Source organism: Tripterygium wilfordii, chromosome 9 (genome assembly GCF_013401445.1).
Source record: "Tripterygium wilfordii isolate XIE 37 chromosome 9, ASM1340144v1, whole genome shotgun sequence".
NCBI classification, from domain to species: Eukaryota; Viridiplantae; Streptophyta; class Magnoliopsida; order Celastrales; family Celastraceae; genus Tripterygium; species Tripterygium wilfordii.
Genome location: NC_052240.1, coordinates 13,879,040 through 13,894,558, shown reverse-complemented (window position 1 = coordinate 13,894,558; position 15,519 = coordinate 13,879,040). Strand labels below are relative to the sequence as shown.

Here is a 15,519-nt window from a genome sequence, read left to right as displayed (position 1 = left end):
TTCTTCCTTCATTCGTATCTCCGCTCCGATACCATGTAAGATTAATCAAAGTAAACAAAGAGGACAAAGCATAAGGAAAATTGGAGACGGGTTTCTTATTGTGACTGAAAGACTGTTCTACGCTTAATACTAAAAGATTATTAATTTAATAGATAATAATCGAACACTTTGGACTAATTTTGTGAAATCTGTACGGGTATTGGCATGAAAGCGCCATGAAAACCGTATGGAACTCTGCACGGCAGCGTAATTTTGGCTACTGGTTCACTGCTAAACTTCTTTGTGTCAATTATTAAAACCTGCAAGAACAATATCTATAATTCTACTGTAAAGCAACATTATAACAGAAGCAAAGAAGTGAACTCACTTGAGACATGTTGGTGTCTTCATTGTCAACAAAGGTGATGATCCAACCGTCATCTTCATCAACTCCGCCTTCTTTCAGTGCAAAAGCAGCTCCAGTGCAGAAAGTGTTCTCAAATATGTGAGATTCCACCTTTATAGGACCTTCAGATTGCTCACTGTCCTGTTCTTCAAAGTATAGCTTGGCTAGTCCTCCAAATTTTGGTATTCCTGAAGCAGAAGTTGCAATGGAATCGACAACTTGAGCGTAGCCAAATCTACTTTTAAGGCCAGTGAAGTCTCCATTGATCATTGGGAAGTCCAAGGAGAACTTAGTTCCAGTAAGATATCTCTCTTTCACTTCTCCAGATTTCATGTTCAGTCTCCATTCATACGCACGCGAAAACAATTCACTTTCTTCTGTCGCATTATCAAACCGTCCAAATGTATCCATTGCTAGACCAGATCCTGGTATAATTGATTTAACGGCTCTACATCCCCACACCACAACCTGTGCACATAAAAACCACTTCTGCATCTGTAATTTGAACAATCTATCACATCATCTACAGAAAACATTGATAGTCTTTGTGCTTACCTCATCACCATCCTCGAAACAATTGAGAGTGTGAAATGTGCAATTTGGTTCCACATCAAACCACTTGACTGATTCCGCGTCACCACAACGAGGCATCATCCCAATCCTTGCATATTCTTCCTTATTGTACTGCAGTAAACTACATTAAAGTGGAAAGCCTCAATAGCAACAGACTAACACAGCAGAAGTTATTTTTTTACACATTTTGTGTAATTTTTGGAGTTCTCAAAGGATTGCACTTACGAGCCACCGGTAATAAGTCTGTTTATATCCAGAGAGAGTGGGAAATCCAAGATCACATTATACCTGAAAATCAAACTAATGTCATTTTAACACGAGTTCCTTGAATATGTGGAATAGATTTCCAAAACCGAAAAATAAATCAGACTTTTAATCACCTCTGTGTAACCCCTAAATCATGGCAAAGGATACACCTATCAAGTTTGAGATCAACTTTATGGATCAATTTCTTTCCATCACCTGATCACACAAAAAGGTCGTAAATCATACATATCAGAATACCATCATTGCTTACAAAGTGAGAATTTTTCAAATGCTGCTGCTATAGAAGCTCTTGAAAGGAAGTGAATGTACTGGAAATGACTCCAACTTCAAGAAAAGGCTTAATTGCATCCACACCCATAATAACCAGCTCCCCTGAATCTGGAGCTCTCTGAAACAAACAAAACATGAAGATGTTAAAAATGAGTTACATACACTAAGGAGATAGATTGACAGTATCTGTAATGAAAAATTAACTAGATTTACAGTATTTGTAATGAAAAATTAACCTTTGGGTGGCTTGTAAATGGCCTGTTCCACACTCCATTGACATTCCAATTGCCTAAATTTTCTAGGCTAAAGATATCAATCCTTTGAGGCATGTGATTTTCTGCAATTGAGTAGAACTTGCCCGCGTGCTCGAAAACATTAGTGTTGCTCAACTCTTTGTTTACTGTTCCAAATCTCAACTGCAAAAGATCAAAATATAGGATTATTATCTTTATTAATATCATGAGCTAATTAAATAAGCTGATTGAATTGAAAAACATAATGGATTAGTATGCTTACAGAATTGAGAAAATATGCCGACAATACAGCCGGTGAATCGCCATCTATAGCAAGAAGAAAAGAAGGTTCGTTCCTTTGTTTCTCTTGCTTGTATGTTTCCATTTCAACGTATCGGTTGTTATAGAGGTAGGCCAGGTCCCATCACTGTGTTTACAAAAATACAAAGCATGCAACATTCCTTCCCCTTCAATCCATGCATGACTTGACCTTCCAAACATGGAAGTTGTTGATTTTAGCCCTCCAAAAAGGGGATTTGATCTGCCATTATAACAACATCAACTGTAATTATTGCGAAACAACATTTTATCATCCGAAAAGCTTAAATAGACTAAGAGTATCAACCCGTTTCTGATGTAGACACCCTCCGAGAAATCATCAGGAATCCTTCCTTCAATGGCGCCGGCAGCGATAATAACACCTTCTTTTAGTTCATCTACGGGTACAAAGTTACTCTGCAAATACATTGACACAACAAATATATAGTTGTTTATCGTTCTCAGACTCAACGTTACATCGCAACGTAAATTATCAACGTTTGTTACCTGAGATGGAAGCAATGGCTGGTCTACAAATTCAAACACTGAATCAACAAATGCATCCACCAGTTTTATGCAAGCCGTTTTCGCAATTTTGGGAAGATCAACTTGCCATGGGAGTAGTTTCTGCAACCCTCTTACGATTGGCTGCCAATAACAACCATTTTTATATATGTAAGAAACTTACCAGGGATTAATTCCTGTTAAATGCTCAAATAGAAAAAGAAACTTACCTGGGATGCAGTGGAGAAAGTGTTTGAGATATAAAGTACATTTGAATGAAAACTAATACCTGTTAATCCTTCAAGATTTTCCATCTGTTGCTTGAAATACCCTTCTGTCATATTTTGACATCATGCAGCTTTCGATGAGTCACCTTGAAGTTATGACTTCAAGCTTCCTTGGGAGAAAATCAGATAACTTCGAAATCGCAGCACACACTCTTTGTAGTTTGTAGATAGTGAACTAAGTTGGTGAGACCGAATTAGGCATGTATGCATAGAGGCATAGACATAGCAAAACAATCGAAGAAGAACAGAGGAAGATGCCATGTCTAGTTTTCTTACATGAATGGCGCCACATTTGTCTTTGTTTCATTTTATAGATTCATATGATCATGGTCGGTTTAAGAGAGACTATAAATTATTTGAGTGGCAGCAACTTCGAAGACTCGATTGGACAGGGAATGATGCAGGGTGCTCTGACATTTCGTCGAACACTTGATGTGCAATCAAACCTTAATTAGAATAAACAGCTCCCGGATTCTCACAACACCATAGCAACCAAGTTAGCCACGATAAACAAGACGAATTCAAGCAATATAACACGACCATATCAAATTATCAACTCCTCCTCCGAATAACATTCAGTTCACAAGTCAACGCCACCTTCTTCTTCTTTTTTCTATGACCCTCCAGAGTCGGATATACGACTTTTTGTCTTTTTCGCTTCTGCCGTCGTGTGGTTGGGCCTTGGGCCTTCCGTATTGCTTTACGGGCTCTCACTCTAACATATAGATTTACCAGGCCTGTTGGGCTTTACTCTTCGTTGGAGAAACCTGTTTCGTATTTCTTTGGATCCAACTCTTGTTAAAGGCTGTGTTTTACACCGAGGATGGTCGTACCTTAACCTTTCTCAAAACCCTACGAAACGAACAAGATGACCATTTTATCCTTTTCTTTCTGCCCATACGAAGCCAATATCGAAAGGGTAATTCCATACTTTCCCATTGCTTCCCTTACCAAAAAGTAGTTTTTAACGACATTAACCAATAACCAACAGCGTTTACATGTCTGCCTAATTTTTCTTTTTCTTTTTTTTTCTCATTCTTTATTTTTTAATAATTTGATTCTGAAATTTATACAGAAGAGAAATATAAGGGGATTTGTGGAAATAGGAATTGATTGATTGATGAATGGATGGATGGATAGATAGATAGAGGAGGAGAGACATGGCGAGTGTTTTGAAGGTCAAGCCCAATCAAGATGGTCCTTCAAAGGGAAAGTTCGATGCTTCCGTGAACAAGAAGAAGATCGAAAGCTCTGATAAGCAGTCTCTTGTTAATTCTAGGAACAAATCCGTTGTGACTGTCACGAAAACTGAGGTACTTATGAAGTTTATAGCTTTCATCGATAAGGTTATGCTGTTATTGATTGGTATCTCAATTTGGTGATCTGTTTGTATGGATCTGTGATTTTTTTAGTCATCTTGACTGAAGTTTAAGAATTGGATTTTCTAATCTACTATGAATTGAGAAAATGAGGTGAATGTGGATTAGCTTTGGTGTTTTTCAATGAATTAGAATAATTTGAAATAGATTGTTTGACTTGGAGTGAATCCTTTTGTTTTTCTAGTGGAATTGGATGCTTTTGCTTCTTTGACTGTTCCCAATTATGTCCAATTTTGATGGGTGTGATGAGTTCTCTTATGTTTTCCTTTGGATGTGAAGATAAAATCAAAAGGTGCATCATCTTCATCAAAAACTACAACAACAACAACAAAAACTACAAAAGTGAGAGAGAAGAAAGTCTTCAGTTTGGCGGGCCAAAAATATGATCGCCCAGAAGAGGTTCTGCAATCGATACTGCTTTTTCTGTTTTTGAGTTTGGATATTGATGTCTATGAGTTGTAGCACTCATTTTTGTGTTTGTTGTTTCTTACCATTGACAGAGAGAACCCCTAAGGATATTTTACGAGTCATTGTCCAAACAGATACCAACTAGTGAAATGGCAGAATTTTGGTGAGTTTTCTAGTATTCATGCAGTGTTTATCGTTTTGTCCCAACTCTACAGGATTTTGAAGTTATTTTTAAATATTTGAACTATAGAATTAGTAAACTTAATTCCCTGCCATTCGTCATCGTTAGGTGTTATTTTGTCATTTAGGTTGTTTTTGGTGACAGTAGCATGAGGCTCTAAATGAGGAGTTCCAGGGTTTGGGGACATTAGGTTGGGGAACTGACTTGAATGGTAGTGAGGTTTCTCTTCCTAGCCAGAAAGTATAAGACTCTAGATTATCCGGCTGTGAACTTATTGAGAGAATTTTCAGCGCTTTTGTTTTTTCCCATTCCTTGTTGATTCCAGGTCTGGATTCTGAAATGTCCACATGGTCGAAATTGGAGTTTTCAGTGCATTCGTGGTCCAGGAGGGGTAACTAAAGAGGATTTTTATAGTTTAAATTATAATTTCTAAGTACAATATAGGCCAGCTCTTTTTGGAAGGAGTGGTTGTTTAGAAATCCCAAACAATGAACAAATTGAAGCGAGTAACGGTAATGGTATTGTATTGAGAACTAGTAACCGGTCTCCTAAGGCTAAGAAGAGAATATGAGACTCCAGATTTAGACTATATGCCTGGCTGGAGTGGCTGTTTAGAAATCCCGAACAATGAACGAATTGAAGTTAGTAACTGTAATGGTATTGTATTGAGAACTAGTAACCGGCCTCTTAAGGCTAAGAAGAGAATATGAGACTCCAGGCTTAGACTATGAGCAAGTTTTGGATAGTCTTCTGGGACTTTTTGATGGCCGTAATATTATAAATGTGTCCTACCATTAGCTTTATTTGGTTACTGGAAAGGCTGGGGATTTATGTAATTAAATTATTATGTAGTTGCTGATCCTCTTTATACATCTTCGTTTAGACTCTTTCTAGTTCAGTACAAGTGATTTGGTGGGTCAAAACTGTTCAAGGTTATAGGTCAAAAACGTTTTGAGTAGGATGAGTACTCTTGAATTCATTGTAGATAACTCTCAAATGTGGATGCATTTTGCCCACAAGTTTAATAATTAGTTTATTTGTTGTTTGTTTTGCCATGTCATTGGCGTTTTGCACCTTAAATTCTTTGCTAATAATGTGATATCACAGCAGAAATCTTGGTAGTCAGTATGCATTTTATTTAACTTTCGAATAATATTAGAATCATAAACTGCGCCCTCTCTAATAAGAGATACAGGAAAACATTTAATGCAGAAAATTGGCCAGGTTTTGAATGCTTGCGTGGACTTTGTGAGATTATTACCGGCTCTGGAATCTTTTGGGCTATATTCGTTATTACTAGATTGTCTGAATTAACTTAAGCAGACTCATCCGGTGTTGGAAGAGTGTTGCTTATTATGCTGTAAGATTTAACTGTTGTAAATGTTGAGTTTTATGTACTCATGTTATCCGCGGTTGTGGATGATGAGATCAAACTATATCTTTCTGCTGGACAGCTCATATTAACCAGTATATGAATTTGCCTACTGTAGTAAAACCTATGGAAGCGAGCGATCTTGTTCAATGTAGGAGTTTGCAATCTCAGATTCCTCATATAGAATCAAATATCGAAGTATTGATTTCTACAAGCTAAATAGTAGATTGGACAACTTACCTAGTACAAATGAGTTATAATTGTTTGAGGAGGAAAATGAGATCAAAAGTAAAGGTGAGTGGTAATGATTTTGGATGGAGTTACCGAGCATTAACCAATAACCATGCATCTACACCAATTTCAATACAGGGTTGCTATGATAATCGTGTTTATGCATGCTATGAGTTGCGTGACACGGTCATCCAAAACTGGGGCAAACTTTGTTTTGTTTTTGTAGGTATGTTAAGACTTGAGAGTTTCTGCACTTCTCATCATTTTTTGGCCTTGGCAGGGTAGGAAACTGCTGAAAGCTAGTTAGTTACAAAAGCATTGATATACTTCTGTTTACTCAGGATGATGGAACATGGCTTGTTGTCCCCTGAAAGAGCCAAAAAGGCATTCGAGAAGAAGCAGAGGAAGCAGAAGCAACTTCGGACAGGAACTCCCATCAAATCTCCCCCACCGTCCCGGTCAGAGATGAAGCCACAGCCATCAAAGAATGGTGATGTCAAAGCAAAGAAGAGAATCATGAATGAAAGTGACGATGATGATTTCATTTTAAGTCCCAAGAGAAGGAAAGGGTAAGGGAACCTTTGTTTCTTCTACTGCTGTATTTCTAGACACCAGTTTATTTATATTCCTTCCCATTCAATTACAAAAAAGAAAAAGAAAAAACTGCAGTGTTGCGATACTCCGAAACAACCAATAAATGGGGATAGACATGTACTGTGTAACTTAATGGATTCAATAAGCATCTAACTTTCTGAGACCATGTTGTTCCACATGAACATGATCAGAATAGCTTTCTTATACTGAACCTTTGCGCTTACAGTTCACTTCTTTTTTTTTCCGGCATGTTATCAAGTTATCTTGTTATTTTAAGAAAGAAAGGTCATGTTAACATAGGATTAATCTCTCTGTCATTAGAATTCTAATTGGTATTGTATTGTTTGTAATTAGATTGTGAATGATAGGACCATACGACGTACAATAGGGCTGTGTTGCATGCGTTTCTGACATTATCGTTATCCACACCCATACATGGATGAACATACTGTAACTGTGCATCTACAGAAGTCACTGATCTGGTCAATCTGGACCTTTCTTATGGAACTCGTACAGAAACAGAGCAATGTGAGTTTCTGACAGTGGTAGCACCCCAAACAGTTAGGGGTGTGCAAAAATATTGATCATAACCGAACCGAATTGATTGATTAATCAATAAAAATAATTATTTATTTCTTTAAAGAATCTACGGATAATTGAAAAACCAAAAAAATATAAAACACAGAAAAGAACCAATTACATACATGGATTATGTTGGGACACCAATACAATACTGTGTGAAGACTGTTCATCAAATCAATGTGTTGAAGAAGAAAAGAGCCAATTACATGCATGGATTACGTTGGAACACCAATACAATTCTGTGTGAAGACTGTTCATCAAATTAATGTGTTGAAGTGAATTAAGATGAATCGGCCATGCATATCTATGGGCAATAACACGTGACCATAGTGACAAACAAGCGGGCCTGAAATGGCAAAAATGTGGTACTGTGTGGATTCAAAAGACCATGTTGGACTGACTTCTAAAAACTTATTCAAACAGCGATGGAGGGAGGGAGGGTCAAATGCGCTATCAATGAACGTATCATTGATTCTGAAGGGGACAACCGTTCCAGATTGTGCTGAACAGTCATTAATACCATATCGGTGTAAAATAACTTCATTTTCACATGCTTTGTCCAGAAATATCAGTATGCACACCAAGTGTTCGATAAAAGTCCTCACTACCCCATTTGCGTGTACAATGACATTAATGTGGGTTTTCTTCTTTTTTTTTGTTATTGATGAGTTTGGTTCTGGTAGATATCATGATCAAAACGAGGTTTTGAGGTCACTGAAAATCAGAGTGTCATCAATCAGAATGTGTGGTGGTGGATTTTGAGTTTCAAATCAATTATGGGACAACAACTCAGCTGTCTCACGGTACAATTTTAGCTTCTTGCGAGAACAACATGCATTCTTGGTGACGATGATTAGTTGTCAAAGGACGCAGTTTGGAGGTTGATATTAATTATTTGAGGTACCAAGGACTCATGCCTTGCAAGGCAAACTGTACTCCTAACAAAAACACTCCCTACATATAATTTTGTAGGTATAGATATTTATTTATTTTTTAACCGATAATAACTCAACGCTAAGCTCACACTCGGGCAGGCTAGTTTCACGCAAGCCCGGTTGACAAGTTAGTTGGGTCGATACTTAACACAAACCACTTCGAAATAATAACATCATTTTAAAAGCAAACTCTCAACCTCGGATGAGATTACGCCCTAAGTTCGAAAAGATAACCGATTAGACAAAAAAAAATCTCAAACCCAACAAATGCAACAGCAAACTTTGTGTCCTTATGCTGCTACTTGAAGACAAGGTAATTAAGAGCTAATCTACCAAAACCAAATCACAATAAATTTCAAAATCAAAAATTAAAACTTGGGTTTGCTTTGATGATTCACAATAATACAAATTAATTAATCTTGCTTTGGATCAATGATGATGATGTGATTCAAGAAGATTCGTAAAATTATAGAGAGCTTTTAAGTGCTGTGTCCTTGATTTGTTAGGAGGGGAAAGTCATGATTTAATCAAGTGGGGTTTACTTCATTTATTACAATTAAACCCAACTACACCATGGTCCATTGCGAGTCCCCACGTTTCGAGCCCTTTGACAGTGCCGTGGGTGCAACCACGATGTTAAGAAGGGTTGGGACCCAAACCCAATGCCTTAATTGGTTTGGAGCCTCATATATAGTCATATGCAATTGGGATTTTCGGACCCACCTGTAATTTTGCAAAGATTTCCTATGCTACCTTCCATATATTGATTTGTGCGTATCTAACCCAGATTTTACGTACTGATAAAGTAATTAATCATACATTAATTAGGTGAATCTAGCACATAATAGTTCATTATTTTAATTATTTACGATTTGGCTGCTTGATTTCTTCCTTTTAATCCCTCTTTTTTAACTACTTTTCTTAAATTGGGGCCATGCATGCCGTAATTGCCCATGCATTCTGTTTAATCGTATCAATCAATGTCTTTTCTTTTAACAACTAAATCTTCTCATCATGCACCAATGCAAGGCATGAAATATATTAGTAGGTAGAAAGGTTGGACAAGGGGTATAGCAGGAATGCAGGATACTCTGCAATTTCAATCAGGGCCGTCAAACTTATTTACCAAAGTGGAAAAAAATCAGACTGGACCCCACAATGATAAACTGAGTGGACGCCGCTTATTGAAACTGGAATGACCCTTAAACTCGTACGTAGAAGTGTGGATGAATCCAATATGATTTGATATTACCATTCATTGTATGAATGAGAGATGCAATTATAAGTACTAATCTAATCAAATCAACTCCACTAATAATTAAGCTTTTGAGTTATACACTCATCTTTTGAAGATGATCAAACTCAATCATTTTGGCCATCCATATAACGTAACGTGAAACCGACTCTTAAAAACATTTTATTGGATCGTAATTGATTTAGTACGTAATACAAAGTTTTTTGTTTTTTGTTTTTTGTTTCTTGTGAAATATTAATATTTCTCTTAAAAATGATCTATGTGTGCGGATCTGACAGTGAGTCTTATGACATGTTTTAATTTTAAAATATTCAAAAGATATTTCAAAAAAAAATTGAAGGAAAAACAAAACTTAAATCATTGAACCAAGTTTGTCCTCACATGATCGACATCATAATACAAAGTTTAATTGTATCAATTAGCAAACAAGAACCGTGTGTGATCACTTGATCTAGTTGTCCTACTTGTTCTCTTTTAAAATGAATATTCGAATCAAAGTAATGGGTGTGCCCATTTATTTTTTGTTTTTTTTTGTTTATTATTGGGGCCTATGAGAAGATCTCCTAGAGTCGTTCACTACTGCATGGTTTCTAGTTCCTACACGAATTGGCCCAAATAAATTAACGAGAGGACCTCAATTTTGTCCATTTATTTTATTTTTTCTCCTCAATATTAATAAATAAATAGATCTTTTTGGAATTTATTTAAAATGTCAAATGGTGTGCCCTTCAATGTCCTCCCTTACGTGTATTTTGACTATTTTCCACTTTTTTAAGACCCCCACCCCCAACCAAAAAATATGTGTGAAAAAAATCCCACCAAATATGGTAGCATGACATTTACCAAACTGCTTCTTGAAATTTTCAGTCAAACACATTAAATATACTTTTCGTATAGAGTCACTCTCCAACACACATATGCTCTTCATGAAACGTCGTCAATGATATTTAAGCTTATGAAAATGCATCTTCAAGAGTTGAACGTTGCTTTGCTTATAAACGAAGCAGTTAGATTATGCTAGACGAACGTGTAATTTCCAGCACTGACAAGCCACTACAATGAATGCGCTTTAAGAAAAAAAGTTGTATTGACAGACGTGTTCGATAAAATGCCACAAAGAACCAAAACCGATGCATATTAAAATAGAACACACTCACACACTAGAGCCTATAGGCGTTTAAGTAACCAGACCAACCTTTCTACGCGCCTGATTAATTAAATGGGGGATGTGTTAGACGGATTGTAGTGTAGTGAATAGGGTGAGACCAAGAACAAAATAAGGGGGAGAAATGAACAGTGTCTCATAGGTGAAACTGGGGTTGAAAAGCAAAAATCATTGGTGGGTTGCGTGGGTACACCAGAGAGAAGGGTCCCAACATGACCTTCTATAAGGGCAGGGTGCCCCATCTCTACTGTGGGTCCTTCATCTCTCTCAATGGTTATAAGTGCACTCTGTGCAAGTCATTATGCAAAGCATTGATAGCATACAAAATGCCTCAATGTGCAATTCCCTCCTCTCCTTCCCCTTTATAGCAATTCCCATCTCTTTTCCTCTCATTAATCTTTCTCAATTTGGCGCAGAAAAGCTGTTTGTGTTAAGTCCTCTGAGGAAAAAGACACCGTGTTTTTACCATATATCTAGCTATGAGTGAACCTCAAAATTCTGAGACGGAAAGTTGCGCAAACTCATTTCCATCGTCACCCTCGTCAGGCGGGTCCAATCAATTAACGAAAACCCCAAATGTACAGGACCCGAAAAGGATCAAAAGAAACCGGGACTCGAGCAAGCACCCGGTGTACCGTGGGGTCCGAATGAGAAATTGGGGCAAGTGGGTCTCCGAGATTCGTGAGCCACGCAAGAAGTCACGCATTTGGTTAGGTACCTTCCCTACTCCAGAGATGGCTGCGAGAGCGCATGATGTTGCCGCTTTAAGCATAAAGGGGAACTCAGCGATTCTTAATTTCCCTGAGCTTGTTGACTCGCTGCCTCGCCCGGCCTCTCTCGCTCCCAGGGACGTTCAGGCTGCGGCCTTAAAGGCTGCACAGATGGATGAATTAGTGGTGTCTCCTTCGCCGTCCTCGTCGAGTTCATCGTCGTTGTCGTCAATAGTTTCTGCACTGGAATTGTCACCTGGGTCAGAGGAATTGAGCGAGATTGTTGAGTTGCCGAGGCTGGGGACGAGTTACAATGACCCGGACGAGTTGAGGAGCGATTTGGAGGGGTGGTTGTATCCTCCTCCACCGTGGTTGCAGAGTGCGGAGAATACAGAGTATGTCTGTGGCCAGTCAACGCTAGTGCCGGAGAGTTTTTTACCGTACAGCTTTGACCAAGGTCTATTGTGGGATTTCTAGTGTGTGAGGTTTGTGAATGCATGTGTCCTCCTCCTCTTCTTCCTTCTTCTGCTTCTGATGAAGTTGTTTGTTTCTGAAGGGAAGGATTTTAGCCTTCATGTTTGTTTTTTTTTTAACTTTGAAGGTCTAAATATCCATTTTTTATCCGTCTCTTTCTGTGTCTGTTTGTGATTGTACATGTACCGTCTTGAATGAATTATGAATCTAAACTCTCTACAGTGTACATTCGAATTGCCATTAATTCCTCCTTTTGGTTGGGTGATTGTGATAATTCATCAAGGACCCAACCCAACCCCCTCACTCACACTCACACTCACTTACTCACTTTGAGCTACAAGCAAGATCATCAGGACAAGTTGGAGTTATATATGTTTTTAATTATAGAGGTAATAATAAAGGATTAAGTGGATAAGAATGAATGATTGAGCATATGCCAAAAACAAGGTGAATCTTTCTCCTTTTTGAATTTCTATTTTGGAGGACATGAGATCAACAGTACACACTAAAAAGTCTAAAACATCTCATTCAAGTATTATCCTAAGAAAGTAGCCTAAGGGCAAATGCAATAGGATTTAGGTTGTTGGGCCAACATTTTTGTTGATCCGGTCTCACCTCTATTACACAAAAAATCAAGTCAAACACGTATTTTAATACAGCCACATCAGCAAAACACAAATTTCTATACACCTTTTCTTCCCACACACTTTATCTTTCCACCCAACCCAACAACATTCCATTCCTCCATATTATCCACAACAAAACTACACCAAAATATCAAATATCAATACATCTACATCAGCAAAACACTTATCCCAATACAGCCACATAAGCAAAACACATTTTACAATACAGCCACATCAGCAAAAGACAACATCTTTGTTGACCCAATACCACTTCACCATTGCATTTGTCCTAATCTACCCAAAAATCAACAAAGGAATCCAGTTGGCATTTGTACTCCCTCCCTCTCCCTCTCCCTCTCCCTCTCTCTCTCAAATGATTAAGTTGTTGAAAACTCTGAATTTCCATAATAAATTATTTATGGAGCTATCTATCACCCTAAAATCTAAATAGGGAAACTGTAGGGAAAACCACCGTACAATCCTTGTCAGACATGAATATTTGACACGTACGCAAATATATGTGGTGGAGAACACGACAACACAGCAACTGTTCTTCGCTTATTATGAGATCATTATTCCTTTATTATAATATTATTTCTTTAACTTTTTTTTTTTTAAATCAGGGTTTGGGGTAGCTCTTAATTCTGTCGTATCTGCCAATATATTTACTAAGAATGTAGACAGGAATATATTTAAACATATTATTTAATTAATTATTGTCATCCCCAATATGTTACTTTCCAAATATGGTAAATAAACACTACTATTTAACTGACTGCGTTCCATTCCATATCTTCCCTGCCTTCACTGCTTTTCCTGATTACTTGACTAATCTCTGTTTTGTTTCCCTAATCATGTCCATTCCTACTCAACATGCGAGGTAGTTTTGTGGCTGAAGAAGATTTCCGACAGCTCACCTGTGTTATCCTAGGCTATCACATATCTTATTAGTTAGGTTCAAAAGCGAACAACAATAGTAGATCTAGATCTACATGCTCTCATCTCCGAATTTGGCCCAGGTTCATGGCATGCTCTTCATTGTTCAAACATCTAATCCGGCTGAGTGACAACTGTAATACTCCATCCCTCATATTAGTAACATTTTGTCCACTTTAAGTCAGCCCATATGTTGATTCGTACAGCTTTATCTCTCAACTCCAGTCCATACAAATTTTCATACGGGAAAAATGTTTGTTACTAATTTAAAATTTTGACATATTATGTGGGCTCCGTGTGTCGGCATGTTGTACGGCTCCTGAGGGGGTACAGCATGTGGTACAGGAGGCATATTCACTATCCCACATCGAACAATGTTTGAGGGGAAGCACAGAATATAATATTAGAAGTAATATTGGGATGGGTGACCTTCTAGGAAGACAAAGTCGTGATGGTCAATTAGGCCCAAAGCGGACAAAGTGTCACTAGACTTGAGGGCCGGGCTGTTACATATTATATTCTATAATTTACATCTTAAAGGATGGCCTATGTTAAAGTTAATTAGAGGGACGCACTCATTCTAAGATGCATTTTCCGGCCGGGAGTGTGGGATTGAGTTGAGTTGTATTGGAAGTATCAAGTTGTAAGTGAGGGTATCACTGAATTGTGGGTTGTATTTTTTGTGTCTTTTCTACATTTTTTTTTGTTAGTAATGGATATTTTTACCTTTTAAAAAAAAAAAAAAACTTAATGGGTTACACTCATAAAAGAAAAAGATATTTGATCAAGTAAGGACTAAAATGAATTTATCATCAAGTGCCCATAACATACAACGGTTTTATCAAATTATTTGTTGTAGCAATTAAGATGTTGTCACCTTTACCTATACCTTCCTTGTTTATACTCTAAAGCTTTTAATTTTTCATTTAATCGCCTCTGTATAAGTTATAATGAGATTCTTATAATTAAAGGGTGTTTATAGATTAATTTCTCAAATAATTATATAGTTTATCCATGCAAAACAAACCAAAAAAAATGAAAAAATTCACTTGAAAGACAAAGCAACCTTTACACAAACACACACGCACACACATATATACATAGATGCTTTATATATCAATCATGGCAATGCCCCATACAGGGGCATACAAAATCTCGATCTATGATTCTAAAGCAAAAAAATTCAATCTTATTTCAATTATGCAAACATATATAGTTTTTGTTGGCATCTATATATATATATATATTCATGCGTACTTTTGTTTACAAAGTTGAAAAGCCTGGCATTCATGTTTTTGCTACAAGTTTTTGTTCATTTCGTGACAGACAACAAATACTTTCTTGGAAAAAACACTAATAGAAGCAAAAAGATTAAACTTTCTTGCGAATCTTCTTTTGCAGACACCAAATATATCTTAAACCCCACAACCCATGTACATACCTACATAAATATATATACATACATACATGTATGTATGTATAATCAGAGACTCCCAAATCTCGAAAGCCCACTTCAATATCGATCGCTCATTATTGGACGCGTTTGTCACACCATGTGTAGAGATTTTTAGTTGTACGTACTAGAAATCCAAACCCTACAACCCACACACCTCCAACACAAAAAAAATTACTTAATTTCCAACTCAAACTTTTCCCTCATTCTTCTGGGTCCCCATACCATACATGGTGAAAGTAAATAGTTTTCACTGTTTTTTTTGTGTTCAATTTTACTAGTAACTTTATTAAAGACAATGATCGCATGGTCGTGGACAATTTTCATTTAATTAACTATTATATTTAATTATTTTTGGTGCCACTAGCTTATGTTTATATA

The 15,519-nt window shown here is 37.1% G+C and overlaps 2 protein-coding genes and 1 pseudogene across 2 annotated transcripts; 2 read left to right on the top strand and 1 right to left on the bottom strand.

The window, feature by feature from the left end:
• Window positions 1–24: 24 nt before the first annotated feature.
• Window positions 25–3,098, bottom strand: LOC120006064 (annotated as a pseudogene).
• A 746-nt stretch (window positions 3,099–3,844) lies between these two features.
• LOC120006502 lies at window positions 3,845–7,232 on the top strand. The gene is made up of 4 exons (XM_038856558.1): window positions 3,845–4,150; window positions 4,496–4,615; window positions 4,717–4,787; window positions 6,750–7,232. Exons 1-4 carry the CDS (start codon window positions 3,998–4,000, stop codon window positions 6,979–6,981), a joined length of 576 nt encoding a protein of 191 aa, XP_038712486.1. The 5' UTR covers window positions 3,845–3,997; the 3' UTR covers window positions 6,982–7,232.
• A 3,661-nt stretch (window positions 7,233–10,893) lies between these two features.
• On the top strand, window positions 10,894–12,363 carry LOC120006501 (dehydration-responsive element-binding protein 3). Its single transcript, XM_038856557.1, has one exon. The coding sequence runs from the start codon at window positions 11,419–11,421 to the stop codon at window positions 12,124–12,126; it is 708 nt and encodes a 235-aa protein (XP_038712485.1). The 5' UTR covers window positions 10,894–11,418; the 3' UTR covers window positions 12,127–12,363.
• Window positions 12,364–15,519: the final 3,156 nt, after the last annotated feature.

Excerpts from the sequence above, each read along its gene's own strand:
- LOC120006502 (XM_038856558.1), top strand. The coding sequence starts at position 3,998 with ATGGCGAGTGTTTTGAAGGTCAAGCCCAATCAAGATGGTCCTTCAAAG. Across the intron at positions 4,616-4,716 it reads AATATGATCGCCCAGAAGAG|AGAGAACCCCTAAGGATATT; the intron begins GTTCTGCAATCG and ends TACCATTGACAG. Across the intron at positions 4,788-6,749 it reads AGTGAAATGGCAGAATTTTG|GATGATGGAACATGGCTTGT; the intron begins GTGAGTTTTCTA and ends CTGTTTACTCAG.
- LOC120006501 (XM_038856557.1), top strand. The coding sequence starts at position 11,419 with ATGAGTGAACCTCAAAATTCTGAGACGGAAAGTTGCGCAAACTCATTT.